General features: G+C 40.7%; 1 protein-coding gene across 1 annotated transcript in view; it reads left to right on the top strand.

The window, feature by feature from the left end:
- Window positions 1-18647, top strand: part of MINDY3 (MINDY lysine 48 deubiquitinase 3) — a 184050-nt gene extending 165403 nt beyond the window's left edge. Inside the window, exons 14-16 of the mRNA XM_089666335.1 lie at window positions 1202-1289; window positions 5299-5370; window positions 15859-18647. Coding sequence (XP_089522461.1) covers window positions 1202-1289; window positions 5299-5370; window positions 15859-16005 — 307 coding nt within the window. The 3' untranslated portion in view covers window positions 16006-18647. The remainder of the gene's footprint in view (window positions 1-1201; window positions 1290-5298; window positions 5371-15858) is intronic.
- The last annotated feature ends 643 nt before the right edge of the window (window positions 18648-19290 follow it).

The following is a 19290-nucleotide window of genomic DNA, read 5'->3' as shown; positions in this document are numbered from 1 at the left end:
TGTTTGTATTCCTTTGAAGATAGTTTTGTGATTCAAATATTTTGGAAACTAAAAGCCTAACTCCAGGCAAAAAATATGTTTTGCCATGGAGTGGAGCTATGCCCGTTTAATTGCTCATTTTTGTCTAGGGGGCAGGAGAAAGGAGATATACATACCTTATCTTCCCAGCACAAGACCAATCCGTGTGGCTCCGGCCCCCCTGCAGTCTAGCGTGCTTGAGCAGTGAACTGTTCATGGCGTCATAAACCTAAAGCCCATAAACCTGCTCTTGATGTGAGGACGTCAGGAACAGTCCACCACTGAATTATGGGGGAGCTCTGTTTGCCACTTGATTGGAGAATCGGGTTAGTATAAGCATACTCGTGGCCCCTGGACAAAATGAGCACTTAACCTTTGCAATGCGGGCACAGCCCCAATGGATTGGAAAGCTTTTTTTTTTTTTTTTTGCCCAGAGTTGGGTTTAAAATATATGTATTGTGACTGAATATTAAATGGTATGGCTAGAGTCCCGCTATAAATACCAGCCCTGTAAAAGTAGGTTACCTTACTTACTTTCCGGTGTCCCATACCCTCAAATTTTGCTGCTTCCTGGCTGCTGTAGGTTTTCTGCTTTGCCAGATGTCTGAAAAACTGCTTCTTCCGTTTAATGCAATGGTTGATCCCAGTGGCTCATACCTACTACTGCACATACAAGCCAGCAGGAGGGACCACTGTGTGTTGTGCTGGGGAGGCGGGGGTAGGTGGCAGGTATTCAACCTACCTGGCTGGGGAGCAGTGAACGGGTGGCGTTTCCAGATGCAGATCATGGGAAAGGTGAGTGTACATTGGGTTCTTTAACAATGCTGAATTTAACAGGGTCACTTTAATCAATGAGATCTTGCTGCCTTTGTAACTGGTGTTCTGTTCTTTGCTTACAAGATCAGATCCCGCTGTGCTCCAAGCACAGGTTACTACATAGTCTGTTTTCAGAAATGTTTTCCTAATAAGGCTCCATCGCCCAAAATTATCATGACTGTTTTGGTTTTAATCATGAGATTATGCAGCCTTAAAATAACTAAACTTGGCCAATGAGATGCCATTGTGATGAATGCGCCCTGCATGCTGAAAATAGAACAGTATTCATTGGCAGAGGCAGACGAGGCATATCTCAGGAACGCACAAGTATTCTTCACTTATTGTTTGGTTTTTCAATGTTTTTCAGTGTAAACCTCATGAAGACCAAATTAGACCCAGAAGGTCTGGGGATCATATTACTGGGTCCATTCCTGCAGGAGTTTTTTCCCGACCAGGTACATTATGTTGTGTACAGAAGCCTATGGGCAACTGCGCTGCTGATCTGTGTCAGGATTGATGGGGGATGCAAAGGGGGGGGGGGCACAGGCTTTTGTTTACATGGAGAATGCACTTGCTTTACAATTATCCAGCTTAAAAGTAACCTAAAACCCAACATGGTAAGTCTAGTTAAAGCAAGATGGATAAATCCTTGTGTTTACATTTAGAGCAGTAATATTTCACCTTCTTAACTGCCAAATCCAGGCTTAGTTTGTCCACCATGTTTAAAACAAAATTTCATATATATATATATATATATATATATATATATATATATGTGTATGTATATATATATATATATATATTTAGATGTATATATGTGTATGTATATATATATTTATATGTATGTATGTATATATTTTTATATATATATATATATATATATATATATATATATATATATATGTGTGTGTGTGTGTTAAAATACACATTTGAAGCCTGAAGATTAGTTAAAAAAAAAATTAAATATATATTTTCTGAAAGCAAAGACCCTCCAGCATAAAATGGTGGTAGTTGCAATTTTTTGGGGTCGTATGTTGTTAGGGCATATGTTTATCAAACCCATATTTTCCGTACAAAATACAGTACAGTTAAGTTTAGTACACACAACGATAAATGACTCAATTTTTGGTGAAACATAAAAAACGAGGTGGTGTCAAGTAAATAGGTACCAAATACAGTATGTGTGCATTGTGAAATGGTGACAAACTTCAGTACCTAATATTGTCCATAGGCAACACTTAAAAAGCTTTTACAGGTTTTCAATATAGAATTAAAAGCATAAGTTCACCTTTTTAAAAAAAAAATTATAAATGCACATTTTTTTGCTGGTAAAAAAAAATGTGCTTTTACTATTACTTCTTTTTCTAGGAGCCTGTAAAGCATTGCACCTGTGATCAGCAGATCAAGTGTGCAATGTCAGGCTCCTGCAGACTATCAGTGTAGCTGTCTGCCCATACCAATATGGGTAGGCAGTTACTCCAGTCCAGGAAGATTCAATGAACTATGAGGATGCTCACCAGCGCCCTTATAGTTCATTAAGAACTACAGGCTGTCAGCACTTATTGTCTATTCATTCACAGAACTCTGTGATTGAAAGACACGGCTATGGGGGCGGAGCCTCATGCAGCTACACTCTTTGCAAATTGAGACCGCAGCTGCAAGGAGAAGATCACTGTCACAGGGACGGAGGGGGAATCAGGCAGAGATCTGCAGGAGGGGAAACATGTTACATGTTCCACTGTAAAAACAGGTGGAACATGTTCCCGAAGGTGAACTTATCCTTTAACTGTGAATGATAACTCTAGAATTAATGCACGCACTTCAGCGTCTGTAGCAATACCAAATATGTGTGGTGAAATAGTTATTTTCATAAATAGCTGCATACATTTGTATGTGTGTGTGTACATAGGGGCAGGGGACTTTAACATTTGTGATTTGTGTGTACTGCACTGCAGCTAATCAAGCACAGATTATGCTTGATTAGCTGCATCCCTGGCCACAGCAGCCAGGGAATGACATCTGTGAACCCAGAAGTGATGTAATACACAGCTTCTGGTTCATTCATTGGAGGGGGGATCAACAAACTGATCTCCTTGGACTCTATCCAGCAATGCCCAGCCCAGGCCTGCAGGTGGGACAGTGGAGACTAGGATACATAGTGGGGGGTTGGCATATTTCAGTGGTTTACAGCCACCCACATTACACTCATCAGACTACTGACAATCAGCTTGACAATACTAATGCACTCCTGGTTTCTGTAGCAGCCAGGAGTGTGTAAACCAGAAAAAAAACCTGCTGCTGCTTACATAAGCCTTACATCAGTGGCAGTAAAAGGGTAATTGGGACTCTGTTATGTAAGACTCACGGAGGCTGCTGTTGCTAAACTTATATTTTGAGAATGCTAGTTGCCTGGCTTTCATGCTAAAGATTGCCTTTGACGTCAATGCGGTCACTGACCGTGAACTAGTATAGAGATGAGGAATATTAACACACATATATAGCAACATTCTTCTGGATCTTTGATTCAAAAGTATTCAAGCCAGCTACAGCCAGGCAGCTAGCATTTTCTTCAAGAGGCCAGCAATGGCAGCTGTCATATTTTCCATGTGACAGTATGCCTTTTAAGATGGGCGATCCAATGTATTCCTATGTATGCACACCTATGAGAGTGTTTTACACATTTTACTGAAAGGATTACATACAGTTGTGTTCAAAATAATAGCAGTGTGTTTGAAAAAAGTGAATGAAGCTCAAAATCCTTCTAATAGCTTTTATTTCCATACACACAAATGCATTGGGAACACTACACATTCTATTCCAAATCAAAATATGAAGAAAAACGATCAAATTTGTGTTGTTCCTTAAAAAAAACTGAAGAAAAGTGAATATTAGACTGTTCAAAAAAATCGCAGTGTTTGTATTCTTCTTTACAAACTCAAACATTCACTATATAAACTGAAAAATGTTTGAAGATTTTGCTTTCCTTTGAATCACTTAATGAATATTTGGTTGTAGTCGCACTGTCTCTGAGAACTGCTGTACATCTGTGTTGCATGGAGTCAACCAACTTCTGGCACCTGTGAACAGGTATTCCAGCCCAGGATGATTGGACTACATTCCACAGTTCTTCTCTATTTCTTGGTTTTGCCTCAGAAACTGCATTTTTGATGTCACCCCACAAGTTTTCTATTGGATTAAGATCCGGGGATTGGGCTGGCCACTCCATAACGTCAATCTTGCTGGTCTGGAACCAAGATGTTGCACGTTTACTGGTGTGTTTGGGGTCGTTGTCTTGTTGGAACACCCATTTCAAGGGCATTTCCTCTTCAGCATAAGGCAGCATGACCTCTTCAAGTATTCTGATGTATTCAAACTGATCCATGATCCCTGGTATGCGATAAATAGGCCCAACACCGTAGTATGAGAAACATCCCCATATCATGATGCTTGCACCACCATGCTTCACTGTCTTCACAGTGTACTGTGGCTTGAATTCAGTGTTTGGGGGTCGTCTGACAAACTGTCTCCAGCCACTAGACCCAAAAAGAACAATCTTACTTTCATCAGTCCACAAAATGTTTCGCCATTTCTCTTTAGGCCAGTCAATGTGCTCTTTGGCAAATTGTAACCTCTTCAGCACATGTCTTTTTTCCAACAGTGGGACTTTGCGGGTGCTTCTTGCAGATAGCTTGGCTTCACATTGGCGTCATCTAATTGTAACAGTCCTCACAGGAAACTTTACACCTTCTTTGATCTTCCTGGAGCTGATTGTTGGCTGAGTCCTTGCCATTTTGGCTATTCTTCTATCCATTCGAATGGTAGTTTTTCGCTTTCTTCCACGTCTTTCAGGTTTTCGTTGCCATTTTAAAGCATTTGCGATCATTTTAGCTGGGCAGCCTATCATTTTCTGCACTTCTTTATATGTTTTCCCTTCTCCAATCAACTTTTTAATCAAAGTACGCTGTTCTTCTGAACAATGTCTGAAACGACCCATTTTCTTCAGAATTTCAGAGAGAAATGCACTGTAACCAGCATGTACAACATTTGCTGCCTTCCTTCCTTAAATAAGGGCAATAATTGCCACCTGTTTTTCAAAGAATGAATGACCTCACTAATAGAACTCCACACTGCTATTATTTTGAACATGCCCCTTTCAATGAGTGATTCAATGACACAGAATCAGCAGCATGCATGACTGTTGGGTCTGTTGGATTTCTATTACTCTACTACACCTGCTAGTGAAGTATTTGCCATGTAGAAATATCATTTCTACCAAAAATAGTGATTGATCCGGTTAGTGATGTCTCAGAAAGCTTAATTTGCTGTATATGTGATCCGTTTTGCTGTATCTTTTTATACAGCTTTAAATGTCTATGTATAACATTGTATTTTATGTTTTTATACAGCTTTAATTTTCTTTGTATAAAATTATATTCTATTTTACTTTCTTTTACCTCTTCTAAGGGTTCGAAGGTTCCAGAATCATTCAGTGTGTATCATTATAATGGATTAAGACAATCCAATAATAATGAGAAGGTATGTTTCATGTAAAGTGTCTGTGGTGCTGACAGCTGCATGAGAATACAATGTTGTCTTTTTGTTTCTTGGAAGGGTTACACGACCTCTTATATTAACTGCTAGTGTTGTCATCACATGCCTATATCTCTCTCTTATACTATTTCTTTATGTATTATTCTGCTTTTTCATTTTTGTATGGAAGACTTAAAGGACACTTGCTTTTATTTGATGTGAACCTCCATATGGAACCTATTAAAGCTATGCTGACTAGCTTTCTGAGATGCATAAATAAAGAATAATAAGGGGGTTGAAATTCTTAGTTCTCCTGGAGAAAACAGACACCTGAGAAAAAGCTGATTAGGTGGAACAGGTCATTGGACAATCTGTTTTGACAGTCTTCAAAAATCATTTGAAGGGCATAGGACCTTCAGTGGTGGCCGTGTGTGTAGTCCACCCTTTGCAGCTATAACAGAATCAACTGTAGAAAGGCTGTCCACAAGGTTTAGGAGGGTATCTATGGGAAGGTTTGACTGTTCTTCCAGAAGCACATTTGTGAGGTCAGGCACTGATGTCGGATGAGAAGACCTGGCTCGCAGTCTCCACTCTAATTCATCCCAAAGGTGTTCTATTGGGTTGAGGTTAGGACTATTGCTTTGCTTTGCTTTGTGCACTGGTGCGCAGTCATGTTGGAACAGGAAGGGGCCATCCCCAAACTCTTCCCACAAAGTTGGGAGCATGAAATTGTCCAAAATGTCTTGGTATGCTGACGCCTTAGGAGTTCCCTTCACTGGAACTAAGGAGCCAAGTTGAACCCCTGAAAAACAACCCCACACTATAATCCCCCTTTCACCAAACTTTACACTTGGCACATTGCAGTCAGGCAAGTACCGTTCTCCTGGCAAGCACCAAATCCAGACACTTCTGTCGGATTGCCAGACAGAGAAGCGTGATTTGTCACTTCAGAGAACACGCTGACCCCGCTCTGTCATTTTACATGGCCCACCACTTGGTGGCTGAGTTGCTGTTGTTCCCAGTTGCTTCCACTTTGTTATAATACCACTAACAGTTGACCGTGGAATATTTAGTAACCAGGAAATGTCACGGATGGACTTACTGCACAGGTGGCAACCTATCACGGGACCACGCTTGAATTCACTGAGCTCCTGAGAGCGACCCATTCTTTCACAAATGTTTGTAGAAGCAGTCTGCATGCCTAGGTGCTTGATTGTATACACCTGTGGTCATGGAGGTGATTGGAACACCTGAATCCAATGAATTTGAAGGGGTCCCAACCATATTTCTTCAGGACTGTCCATTCATGGGAAGGCCAAGATCTTATGGGATAACTTGTATTTAGACTGACAGACAGGAATGGGACAAAATCTACCTTTGTAGTGAACTCCAAACCCCAAGGGGTTAGATTGCCTATTTAGTCCAGGGGTGCAGGGACTAGCTGTCCCTACTTATTAACTTCTGTACAAACCAACCTGTTGGATTTTCCCTTCTCAATCAGCGCTGCAGGCTATATCCTGATAGCGGGAAGTCTCCCCACTGTCAGAATACAATACCTCAGCAGGAAGGATTCATTTTTTTTTTCGTTCAACCAACGTGTTGACCAAAAAAAATGACTTTATTCCCCTTCATTCAATGTGGATGGGGAAAAAAGTTTTTTTTTTTTGGTCAACCTGTTGGTTGAATGGAAAAAAATGAATCATCTATTGGCTGCTTTAAGCTGCCCATAAGCTGATAGATTTTTTTTGTTCAACCTGCAAGCTAAGCAAAAAAAAACATACATACATTCTTTCATCCATTCTAACAGTGCAGATGGACGAATCTCTCGCTGTGACTTTCAGATGACCCTACTAGTGGCTGCATCTCATGCTAACAATTTTCCCCCAGGTACTTTGATTTTTCATTAGAAGGGTGTTGGACAGGATTGGGCCATCAGGACCTCCCACCATGTGCATTTTGGCCAGTGAAGCAGGAGCCAGCCGAAATTCTCTGTGTATGGTCAGCAATAAAAGCCCTGACCGTTACATTTCTGCTGTGACCTACTGGGCAGGTTTCCTTCGCAAACTGTGCCAAAGATGCAACATTTACCCTCTATTCCTGTTCTGGTGACATCTGTAAGATTTTTGATTTTCATTCATCTTTTGGACCAGAGACTAGAGAGTGGTCACCAGGACAAGTAAAGGGTGGAGGGCAGGGACAGGAGTTGAGTTGGAGTATGTGCTGTTTTTTCCAACGGTCCCCGGCTTCTACACTTGGCTCAGATATTCCTGTTGGAACCCCCCCTTTTTGGTCTGGACACCCTTTTGGGCAAATCGTAGTGGCTCAGCTCATCACCACAGGATCACCGGATCAGCACATAAGGATCCTTATTTTATGAGCATCAATGTATGTCAAGATACTTTTTTTTATTTTTTTTTTAAATCCGAACAACTTTTATTGTCAAGATAATAAAGAAAATGGAACAGTACATACAGAATCCACAATGACATTACTGCATCGACCGGATTGCACATACATAGAACAATGCGGATACACAGATCCCGTAATGGACAGAATAACAAAAATAGCAATAAAACTAAACAGAGACCACAAGGATCCAAAGCCTTCTGGACAAGACCTTGCTTTTTTTAACTGTGACTCACTAATTAAAGTGAACACTTTTTTTTCTCAATTTATATGTGTAAAACTGTTGCACTGCTAAAAAAAACAGAAATAAAAAACACAAAGTCCAAATAACACCTGTGTGCATATAAACGGGAAAGTCCAACATAGGAAGTCCAAATGAATACAGAAAAAACAACTCTTCAGGAATTCTTGGTGGGAAGGACCATGTATCTACGGGAAAGTGAACCCACAATCCAGGTGCTGTAAATCTTTCAACAAATACACCGTCATGGTGAGTATGTGATAGGAATGGACCCTCACTTTCATATGTGGACCCGTATGAGAAACCGGTCAATAGGGCATCTCCCCTCTTAATGGGGGTAATGAAGTGATCTTTTCCCTTTGTATATGGTCACTGTGTCCTCCAACAAGCCCGCTAAGTGGTCAGGCCGATTCTGCAAATGGAACTCTATGATCACTCTTATCTCCTCTGCAGCTCAGCACACAGCCGGAACCAAAACTCCACTACCTAGGGGTGCCTCTGCCTTTTTTTCTTTTTTTGCTGCATTATGAGGCTCCATGCACATTAGTGGGTTTTTTTTTTTTTAAGCTCAACAAATGCTGGATAAAAAATGCTGGTAATAGTGTTTTTTAGGAGCATTTTAGTAGTGTTTAGAAGCGTTTTATTTTGCATTTTTACAGTACACGTAGAGGAAAGAAAGATAGAAAAAAAAAAAAGCTGTTAGGAGCATTTTAGTAGCATTCAGGAGCATTAGCATTTTATTCGCATTTTACAGTACATGTAGAGGAAAGAAAGCTAGCAAAAACAGATGTTAGGAGCATTTTAGTAGCATTTGGAAGCGTTAGCATTTTATTTTGCATTTTTACAGTACATGTAGAGGAAAGAAAGATAGAAAAAAAAAAAAGCTGTTAGGAGCATTTTAGTAGCATTCAGAAGCATTTAGGAGCATTAGCATTTTATTCGCATTTTACAGTACATGTAGAGGAAAGAAAGCAAGCAAAAAAAGCTGTTAGGAGCATTTTAGTAGCATTCAGAAGCATTTAGGAGCGTTAGCATTTTATTTTGCATTTTTACAGTACACGTAGAGGAAAGATAGAAAAAAAAAGCTGTTAGGAGCATTTTAGTAGCATTCAGAAGCATTTGGGAGCGTTAGCTTTTTTTTTTCTATCTTTCCTCTACGTGTACTGTAAAAATGCAAAATAAAACGCTGTTAGGAGCATTTTAGTAGTGTTCAGAAGAATTTAGGAGCGTTAGCATTTTATTCGTATTTTACAGTACAAGTAGAGGAAAGAAAGCTAGAAGCATTTATTTATTTTTTTTGTGCTAGAAAAACGCTCCAAAAAACTACAATAACAGTTTTTTATTTCTGCTCCTAGATGCTGAAGCTTAAAAAATGCTAGTGGTCTAAAATAGTGTGCATGGATACATAGGAGAACACTGTTTAGCTTCTAGGAGCGGGGAAAAAAAATGCTAAAAACAGCTTTTAGGAGCGTAAAAAAATGCTAATGTGCATGGAGCCTGTGACTCTGTGACTGTTTCCATTGGGAGATTCCTATTGTGGATGTACCAGCCTGAAGAACACATGGTGATTGCCTTATTATATTTAACAATACAGCTTTGTTCTTTGGGGACATTATTTCCACCAGATACACCTTGCGGATGATAACCCTGTTTTTTGGTGTTGATATTATATCTCCAGACTGCTTTTTTGGGACCCCTACAGAGCAGAAGCACCGACAGCAAAACTATCAGAGGATCTAATCCTTCCCTACTCTACTCAGAACAAGCAAAACATCGGCTTACTGCTCTACCTCGCAATTAAAGTCCAAATGTAGAATTTGATGATCTGTACTGAAACTTCAGCAGCACATTCAAGACATCGTGTACTCGTATCAGGGGCGGACTGACCATTTGGAAACTTGGGCACTGCCCGAGGGCCCGGGGTTAGTAGGGGGCCCCATAAGATTCCCCTGGTACCTTTTTCATAGGCTTTTTTGACTTTGGGCAAGGACACAGGGGCCCCATGATCCCCTATTGCCCGGGGGCCCCATGAGTTGTCAGTCTGCCCCTGACTCGTACCTTTTTGGGGAAATTTCCATGCACATTCTTGTTGCTTAACCTTGTTTGCTGAATTACTGGCTCTGGTTACTGTGAAATCTCTTCAAAGACAACTCGCGGCTCAGAATTCCAGCTTGTAAATAATGATGTGATGCGGTCTCCATGGTGACGAAAACAATAAATAAGGACCTGCAAGGGTGCGACGGTGATGGGACATCTAATGTCATGCGATTGGATGAACGCCATCTTCTAGTTTAGGCTTCATTAAAAAAAAAAAGAAATCCGTATTGTGTTCCATGAAGCAGAGAAGAATAATATAATATTGGAGGAATTAATACATTGTGGGGTCTCTGCACTTATGACATCAGAATGAAGCTATCATTTTACTGTGTTCTCACAGTCTTCAAGTAGAAATAAATTAAAGTGTATGTCTGGGCAAAACAAAAAACAGTATATCTGTGCAATACACGTCTCCCTATTTGTGTCTTTAATGCCTCATGCACACGGCATTTTTGCAGCCACTTTTAGGGGCGTCAGGATTTTTTTTTCCCAGCTTCCAAATGCCCCTCCGTGTTATCTTTTGTGTCTATGCACACATAGGCTTTTAGAAGCTGTAAGAAAAAACCCCATTGCCAGTGCATCCAGGAGCAGCAGCATTTTAACAGAAAAAAATGCTTGGTGTGTGTAAACACGCCTAAATGGGCAGCACAGTGGCTGAATGGTTAGCACTTCTGCCTGGCAATACTAGGGTCATTGGTTCCAATCCCAACCACAGCACCTCCTGCCTGGAGTTTGCATGTTCTCCCTGTGCCTGTGTGTGTTTCCTCCGGGTGCTCCGGTTTCCTCCCACCCTCCAAAGACATGCTGGTAGGTTAATTGGATTCTGTTTAAATTGGCCCTTGTATATGAATGTGAGTTAGGGACCTTAGATTGTACGCCCCTTGAGGGTTAGGGACTGATGTGAATGTACAATATATATGTAAAGTGCTACGTAAATTCACAGCGCTGTATAAGTACCTGAAATAAATAAATGCTAGACCGTTGTGCGTTTGGGCATTAATTCACTTCAATGGCCAGAATAAATTATTATTCTGTCCAATGAAATGAATTAATGCCCAATCGCTTGACGCCTGTAAACGCGCCTAAACGCTTGTAAAAGTCTATGGTGAAGCTCCTCAAACGCCTGGCAGGCGTTTGCGGAACTTTAATACCATTGAGGATCGTTCACACTTGACTTTATTTCTAACTCTTGCCAAACGTCCCTATAGTGTTTGACAGGCGTTTGGGAAGCGTTTTTAACACTCCTCACAAGCTCCCAAAACGCCCTATACGTGGTTTTGAGGTGGTTGATAGGTGTTTGCCAAGTGTTAAAACCGCACCACAATCTCCTATAATGAAGTTAAATGGTATTAACGCTCCGGAACTAACGCCTGCCAGGCGTTTGCGGAGCGGTACCATAGACTTGAATGGGAGGCTTCAACTCCTCCTGACTCGACACGAGGCGTCAGTTTTGCCGTGACGCTAACACTTCCGTGTGAACAGCACTGTGTGCTGCAATGTGTAGAATTTTCATAGACATTTGAGAAGCATTAACAACGCTTCTCAAACGCCTGTCTGACGCCTGCTGACAAAGCTAGTGTGAACGTAGCCTTAGACTTCATTGTAGGCATTTGTGGTGCGGTTTTAACGCATGGCAAATGCCTCAAAAATGCTCATAGGGCATTTGGGGAGCATTTGAGGAGCATTATACAGGCATTTGGTAAGTGTTTTTAACACCTGTCAAACGCTATAGGGGCATTTGGCAAGCGTTAGATATTCGTCAAGTGTGAACGAGCCCTTAGACACTTTTACAAGCGTCAGGCTTTTTTTCTGTCAAAATGCTGCTGCAAAGAGGAGCAGCATTTTTAAACCGTCCTGTGTGCATGAGGCCTAAAACACTGCAAGAAACACCCAGTGATCCTGTCCGAAATCAAGAGAAGAGCTTCTAGTGTCCTGTATGAGCTGACATCTCTGAAATCCAAAGCTGTATCGTCAGCAGTGCCCAATTCCCCATTGCTGGAGTACAGAAGTCCCGTCCCCCCTTCCCCATAACATAAGGAGGTGTTCTGTAGCCCATTGGGGGGGTACTTGAGTACGGCTAATAGATAATACATTTCAATGCAGCAAAAATAACTTTGCTAGCAATCACGTGGTTTCAGGGCCTTGCACAGTGGCCTGGTACACCAATCTGTGTCCATCAGACACAGCAGGGACAGATCGCACCGTGTCATATGACATCCACCCAGAACAAGAGAATACCCGCCCGGCTCTATTCTTATAATAGTAACATAATATAATAGCAGCAGATAAACGATATATCAAAATATTACACATAAATATGTGACAAAGTGAATGTACAATATATATGTAAAGTGCTGCGTAAATTGACGGCGCTATATAAGTACCTGAAATAAATAAATAAATAAAAAAAATAAAAAAATAAATAAGTAAAATATTATGAATTAATACATAAAAAGTGCTTACTAAAGAGCCAAGTGTAATAATATAACACAATTTTTCTAATCGCAACACATCAATATTATCACATAAACTGTGCTCTGTAAAGGGCTGAGTGCAATAATATAACAAAAATCATTCCAGGTGACAGTCTTTTCAAATCTCTCCAGTGAAAACAATTCCCAACAGTGTTGAAACCCATAAACATGCTCTGCTCCTATGCAAGGTTCTGCACCACTGTGCACTCACCAGAAGGCTACTTGCTACTTGGTTGAATTACAGGCTATTTAGCCTGTAATTCAACCAATAGGGAACCTCCCTTTCTCACTCCTCAAAGCCGATATTGATACAGCCAGGAGCCTAAAAGGAAACACTCACCACATGGAGCCAGGAGGATAGTATACAGAGTAGAATTTCATTATAAAAATAATCATCATATTAAAAACATCATGAACAGTCTTCCAAATGGAAAAACAAACAATCTCTTAGATTGTAAGCTCCAAGGAGCAGGGGAGCAGGGCCCTCCTAACCCTCTTGTATTGAACTGCCCCCCCCCCCTGCCGAGGGGAAGAAAAACAGTGATTTAACTACTCCCCACCAGGCCTATTATAAGAATACGGGCGTATCCCTGAGGATGTGTGTGCGCACGAAACACGCAGGGTGGAGCCTACGTGCTGACGTCACCGAAGCCCGGACTGGTGGCCATCTTGGTATATCGGACAGTGATTATTATTATTATACAGGATTTATATAGCGCCAACAGTTTGCTCAGCACTTTACAATATAACGGGAGACAATACAATGTATAAGGTAAGTAAATGTGAGCGCACAGAATGGATCAAAGCAGCTATGCACAAGGTAACCAGATAAAACCTTAAACAGTATAAAATTGGTGTGCAGCGCTAAAACAATTAAATCAATATGGTATAAAAAGATGGCGAATAATCATAAAATATTATTAAGAATAAGAATCATAAATTAGAAATATCATATGACATATAAAAGTTCATGAGGTGACTTAAAGTGCTCAAATGATCCTATAACTTCCTGAAGACGGAGATTGTGCATACAGGTGTGTAAGGAATGCGCACTCACCAGAACGCGCAAAGTAATGAGCGTTTATGTAATATATCCTGATGTCATCTAATGGTCATCACAGGGCAAGATAGGATTCCAAAAAGCTTCATCTTGTGGTGAATGGGTCCTGGGACTTAAGGATGGTACATCAGGATTTTCCAGAGTTCCCCCTCAGCACACGTGTTTCAACCCCGCCCCCGGAAGTCATCACACGCAGGTGAAAGTTCACCCTGCGCTCCCCGGCAACACCTCATGAACTTTTATATGTAATATGATATTTCTAATTTATTATCCTTATTCTTAATATTTTATGATTATTCGCCATCTTTTTATACCATAATGATTTAATTGTTTTAGCGCTGCACACCAATTGTATACTGTTTTTTAAGGTTTTATCTGGTTACATTGTGCATAGCTGCTTTGATCCAGTCTGTGCGCTCACCTTTACTTACCTTATACATTGTATTGTCTCCTGTTATATTGTAAAGCACTGAGCAAACTGTTGGCGCTATATAAATCCTGAAGAATAATAATAATCACTGTCCGATATACCAAGATGGCCACTGGTCCGGGCTTCGGTGACGTCAGCACGTAGGCTCCACCCAGCGCGTTTCGTGCGCACACACATCCTCAGGGATACGCCCGTATTCTTATAATGGGCCTGGTGGGGAGTAGTTAAATCACTGCTTTTCTTCCCCTCAGCCGCTGCAGCCAGAGTTAGTTTTTTTTTTTTTTTTTTTTAATTAACGTTTGGCCATTGTTTGGAGTAATAATGTATTGTGTTAAGTAATATTTGTATGTGTTAAGCTGGGCTTTACATATTGGCCATGAAATGTGAGCAGCTGTTCTGTAGGATGATCAGGACATAAACATACAAGCTTGTTTTAACCAAGCATACCTGTTTATACACTAAGCAGACCCACTTAGAGAGGAACTTCAGCCTTATCATAAAAATTACAGAGACATGTTTAGCAAAGGCAATCAACAAACAGATAACTGCAGACTTTTTATTCTTTGCATACCTAATTCTTTTGTTCCTCTCATGGAGGCCATTTTCACGAAGGGCTGGTGATCTCCCTTTACTTTCTGGAACTCCGCCTAGATCTTTGCCCCTTCCTTTTGGAACATTTGACACTGCACATCGTCTGAGGGGGAAGGCACTGGTGATATAGCCTTCCCACAATGCATCTAGGATGCCAGAGTTACATCACCAGTGCCTCACTCAACCGGCAAGTCTGCTTAAAGTGGTTCTAAAGGCTTAGGGCCAGTTCACACCACAAAAACGCACTCCAGATGCATTCCAGATTAGTTTTTTGCTTACAATTCACATCACATGCACATGCATAACATGCAGTTCCGGTGCAGTTTTAATGCAGTTTGCCATTTTCCAGTACAGTTCTGTGCAGAAAAAATGCTGCATGTTCTGATTTTTTTTTTTTGCACCGGAAACTGACTAGAGCTGACTGCACTGGTGTGAACTAGGGCCTTTGGAATACATGGAAAACACTGCATGTATTTGTGATGCAGAAAAAAAATGCAATGGACTGCATCTACTGTGAACTAGCCCTTAACATTTTTTACCTTCATGTATTCTATGCATGAAGGTAGAAAAACTTCTGTGCGCAATGCACCCCCCAGCCCCTTCAATCCTTACCCAAGTCCCCTCCGATCCAGCAACATTCTCAACAGCCTCTGCTGTCCTCTTCCTCCTCATTGGCTGAGACTGCAGCAAGAGCCCATTGGCTCCTACTGCTGTCAATCACAGCCAGTTGGCCAATGAGGAGCTGGGGGCAGGGCAGAGTCACAGCTCTGTGTCTTACTTACGTGAACGGCTTTCACTGGGGGCACTGCTCGAGGGGGAGGAGCCAGGAGCACCAGCAGGGACCCGAAAAGAAGAGGATCAGGGCTGCTCTGTGCCAAACCACTGCACAGAGCAGGTAAGTATAGACATGTTTGTTATTTATTAAAAAGAAAAAAATACCAACCTTTAGTATCACTTTAATGAATGTTAGTTTAAAAAGTGCTGAAACTTTTTGAAGAACCTACATAATTCAGGAGATCTAAAAGTGAGCTGTAAAGCCTATCTGAAGAAAAGGGGACATCATAGTACTGGAGCCAATTAAGTCAAAACAGTGTCCCCGCATAGGCCATATTTTCTTAAAATGTAAGTTGATTTGGTAGTGATATGTTTTAATATGTCTCTTGACCATACTGTAACATCTGTCTTTATGTGTCAGGTAACCTACATTGAAGGGACAGCCGTCATGGGATTTGAAGACCCAAGGCTTCAAACAGATGACACTCCCATCAAGCGTTGTCTACAAACCAAGTGGCCATATGTAGAGCTTCTCTGGAATACAGATCGGCCTCCATCATTAAACTGAGTTTCTTGGGACAGTCCACCCAAAACTGATCTTTTTTGTGGATGGACGTTTTATACCACACACTGGCCTTTTTTATTTTTATTTTTTTTTGGTGTAGGACTCTAGAAGGAATATTGACATCTGAGCCTTCTACCTCTGTATCCCCCCACCTTGGGCATAATTTATCTTGATCAGCATTCTGATGGTCAGTGGTCCCGTGATTTTTGTGTTTGCTGCTGCATAGGAATAAATGGACAGTAGCAGGGTAAATATAGATCAAAACAATGAAGGGGGAGGGGGGATGGGGATGATCTTGACTGATTTGGTAGGTGTCTTCAGTGTACACCCAAAACTGAAATATCAATTCTGGGAAGGCTTACCCTTTAAACAGTGCGACTTTGAGGGACAGATTCTGTTAACTGGAAACCCCCAATGTTCATACTCGGTGAAAGCATTGATGCTAAAAAATATATTCTAACTGTATATACATTGCAATTTATTGTTCTTGCTCTCAAGATCAAGTCATCGGTATCAGAAACATTAATTATATTCACAAAACATATATACAGAAATATGTATAAGCTCTTTCAGGGAAAGAAAGGTACGGTGCCACTGTAATTCTTACATATGTATGAAATGAGTTTGTCATATGTTTCGTCAGGAAGGGTAGTTGACTACATAACTTCAATTTAAGTATGCCTTGTTTAATAATCTGGCCCTTTAGGAAGACCTGGGGTGTAATTTAGTCATCTACAAAAGTTGTATGCATAAGGTCCCCTTCACACATGTGGTTCATTCGGGTCCGCCGTTTGTTGAACCCGATCAGACCCTCCATTCTTCTCTATTGAGCGGCGGATGTAAATGGACTTGTGTCCATGTACACCTACCTACCTCCTATTTGATCCGATAAAAACAAACAGAAGGAGATCCATTCCCCTCTGTCTGGGTAGATTGGAAGGCAGTCAAGTGTAAACAGACAGCTGGTCCATTTACATTTGAACGCCAATAGAGTAGACCAGGCTGTATCTGTGTCCACTGTGCAAAAGTGGAGCAGACACGGGCCAGTGATCTGCTCAGCGGGGGATCAGGGGAAAGATCCTCCACTGAGAAAAGCAGAGTCCATCCCATATGAAAGGGGCCTAAGCCTTGCAATTCAAGCTCTTTCATTTCAAAATTAGCCATTCATAGGACAGTATTAGCATACTAGCCACATCTTAATTGTAGGCTTTTTCATTGCTCTTAAATTAAGGTGAGCCTTGTACGCTACTACTATCTTGTGAATGGTTTTTGGGAATAATTGAATGAAATTGCAAGCCTTTTGTCCAGATATTTTATGGATTTACTTTATCTACAAGTTTGCCATTTTTGGACAGTTTTGCCATGTCTTGCATTCATTGTTTGATTTTAGCCGGGAATCAGATTGCTCCCCATTCTAATCTGAAATTCTATTAGATGAACCTAAATCTGCTAGTTTGGCCAAATCCAGGAGTCTTGCTCTTTATACATTATATGGCCCAAAATTTGTGGACATGTAAACAATCTCAACTATATGAGCTTGTTGGACATTCCATTCCAAACCCATGGGTATTATTATGGTGTTGACTATACAGTATAACAGCCTTTCCTCTTCTGGGAAGGATTTCCACAAGATTTCATGCCCATTCCGCCAAAAGGATATTTGTGAGGCCTGGTACTAAAGTGGGATAAGAAGACTTGGCTTGCCATCAGTGTTCCAATTCATTCCACAAGTGTTGAATAAGGTTAAGGTCAGAGCTCTGTGAAGGCCACTCAAGTTCTTCACACCAAACTTCTCAAAAGAACCTTTCCCAAACTGTTGCCATATTGGAAGCCCATGATTGTCTAAAATTCAATAATTTGAAGGGGGTTCCACATTGGCCATATTGTGTACAATGTGTTCTTGGATTGTTCATTGTTTTTTTTTTTTTGTTCCACCATTCTATGAGGTCTGTAGGCAGCTTTAGGACTTGCAAGGCTAGTTTTTTTGTCTAAAGCACAAGGGACATACCTTTCTTCAGCTAGCTTGAGTTCCTAAAGCAGATGGGACATGCCTTTCTGCAGCTGGTTTGAGTTCTATGGACATTTGCCATGAACAGTTCCAAGCAGAGGCTGAAGAAAGTCGATAGAAAATGTTCATATCTGTCAGGCAACATTTAGCAAGTACTGTCCATTGCTGGTGACAAGGTTCAAACAATACTCCTGGAAAACCTGTTGTATTTGCTTCAAATGAAGCTTAAAGCATGCAAAGACTGGCTGTATAGGTCCGGCTGTAAATAATCAACATCAACCAATAGGTTGGTCATTGACTTAGAGTGGAAGAGCAATGGTCATTGAGACATCTGCCAATTATTGCTCAAATTACCAAACCTCTGAGATCCTCTGAATCTTTTATGAATGGATGCAATGCACATAATGTATTGTAAAAAGGACCAAACCACCTTCTCCATGGAAAAGGAATTTCCATTATGTCAGAAAATGCATGCATGCAATAAAGAGAACTTCTGATGCTCAAAAGCAATGATCTTTTTGTGGTTAACCTCTAGAAGAACCAATTTTCCCAGAAATGCTAGAACTTTTGATGTTGTTAGGCTGTATGTGGCCATCCTATAAATTGACTTTGTAAATAAATTGGTATGTTCTATTAATTTAAAGCACCATTTATGTACCCTAAAAACTGTCATCAAAGAGGCAGAAAAGGTCAGATATTGCCTATATCAACCATTTTGCTTGAAAGTGAGAAGCTGGTTGCTGTGAGCATTAGTCCTCCTTCCGGACATATTTGTACATGAGGTTGGAAGGAGTGGTCTCAGTGACTTTAATTACAATGTGGTTTGCGGAGAAGAGCTATTGATGATGATCATTAATATATATGGAAAAGTTTCAGCTTATCAGTAGCAAATAGTGATGTAACCACCCAGGGGAAATGATTTCCTGCACACCACTGACCTTCTGTCAGTAGCCCATGGGAAAATGCAGCAACTGTCTTCAGCCTAAAATTTTGGCATGCAGAAAAAAAAAAAGATTGATGTTTCTTGCTGTAAACAAGAACGTTGAAAAAAAAACTTTTACATACATATTTATAATTATGTCTTTTATATATGGTAACGTGTTGGGGGTGTTTTTTTTTCTTTTTTCTTGCCCTTAAAGTGAGTGTATTGTCTTTCCGGGTATTACAGAGCATTTTTCCAAATATTGTACAAATTATTATTTTTTTTTTTTATAATATTCCTTGTCATTGCCAAATAAGCTGTTACCCGGCTTTTCCCAAAAGGAGGCATTACCCGGTTC

This window comes from Staurois parvus, unplaced genomic scaffold, assembly GCF_062004578.1.
Source record: "Staurois parvus isolate SC_StPar_1 unplaced genomic scaffold, SC_StPar_1.0 ptg000051l, whole genome shotgun sequence".
Classification (NCBI taxonomy): Eukaryota; Metazoa; Chordata; class Amphibia; order Anura; family Ranidae; genus Staurois; species Staurois parvus.
Note: the sequence above shows the minus strand (reverse complement) of the source record. Positions and strands in the feature narration are given on the sequence as shown.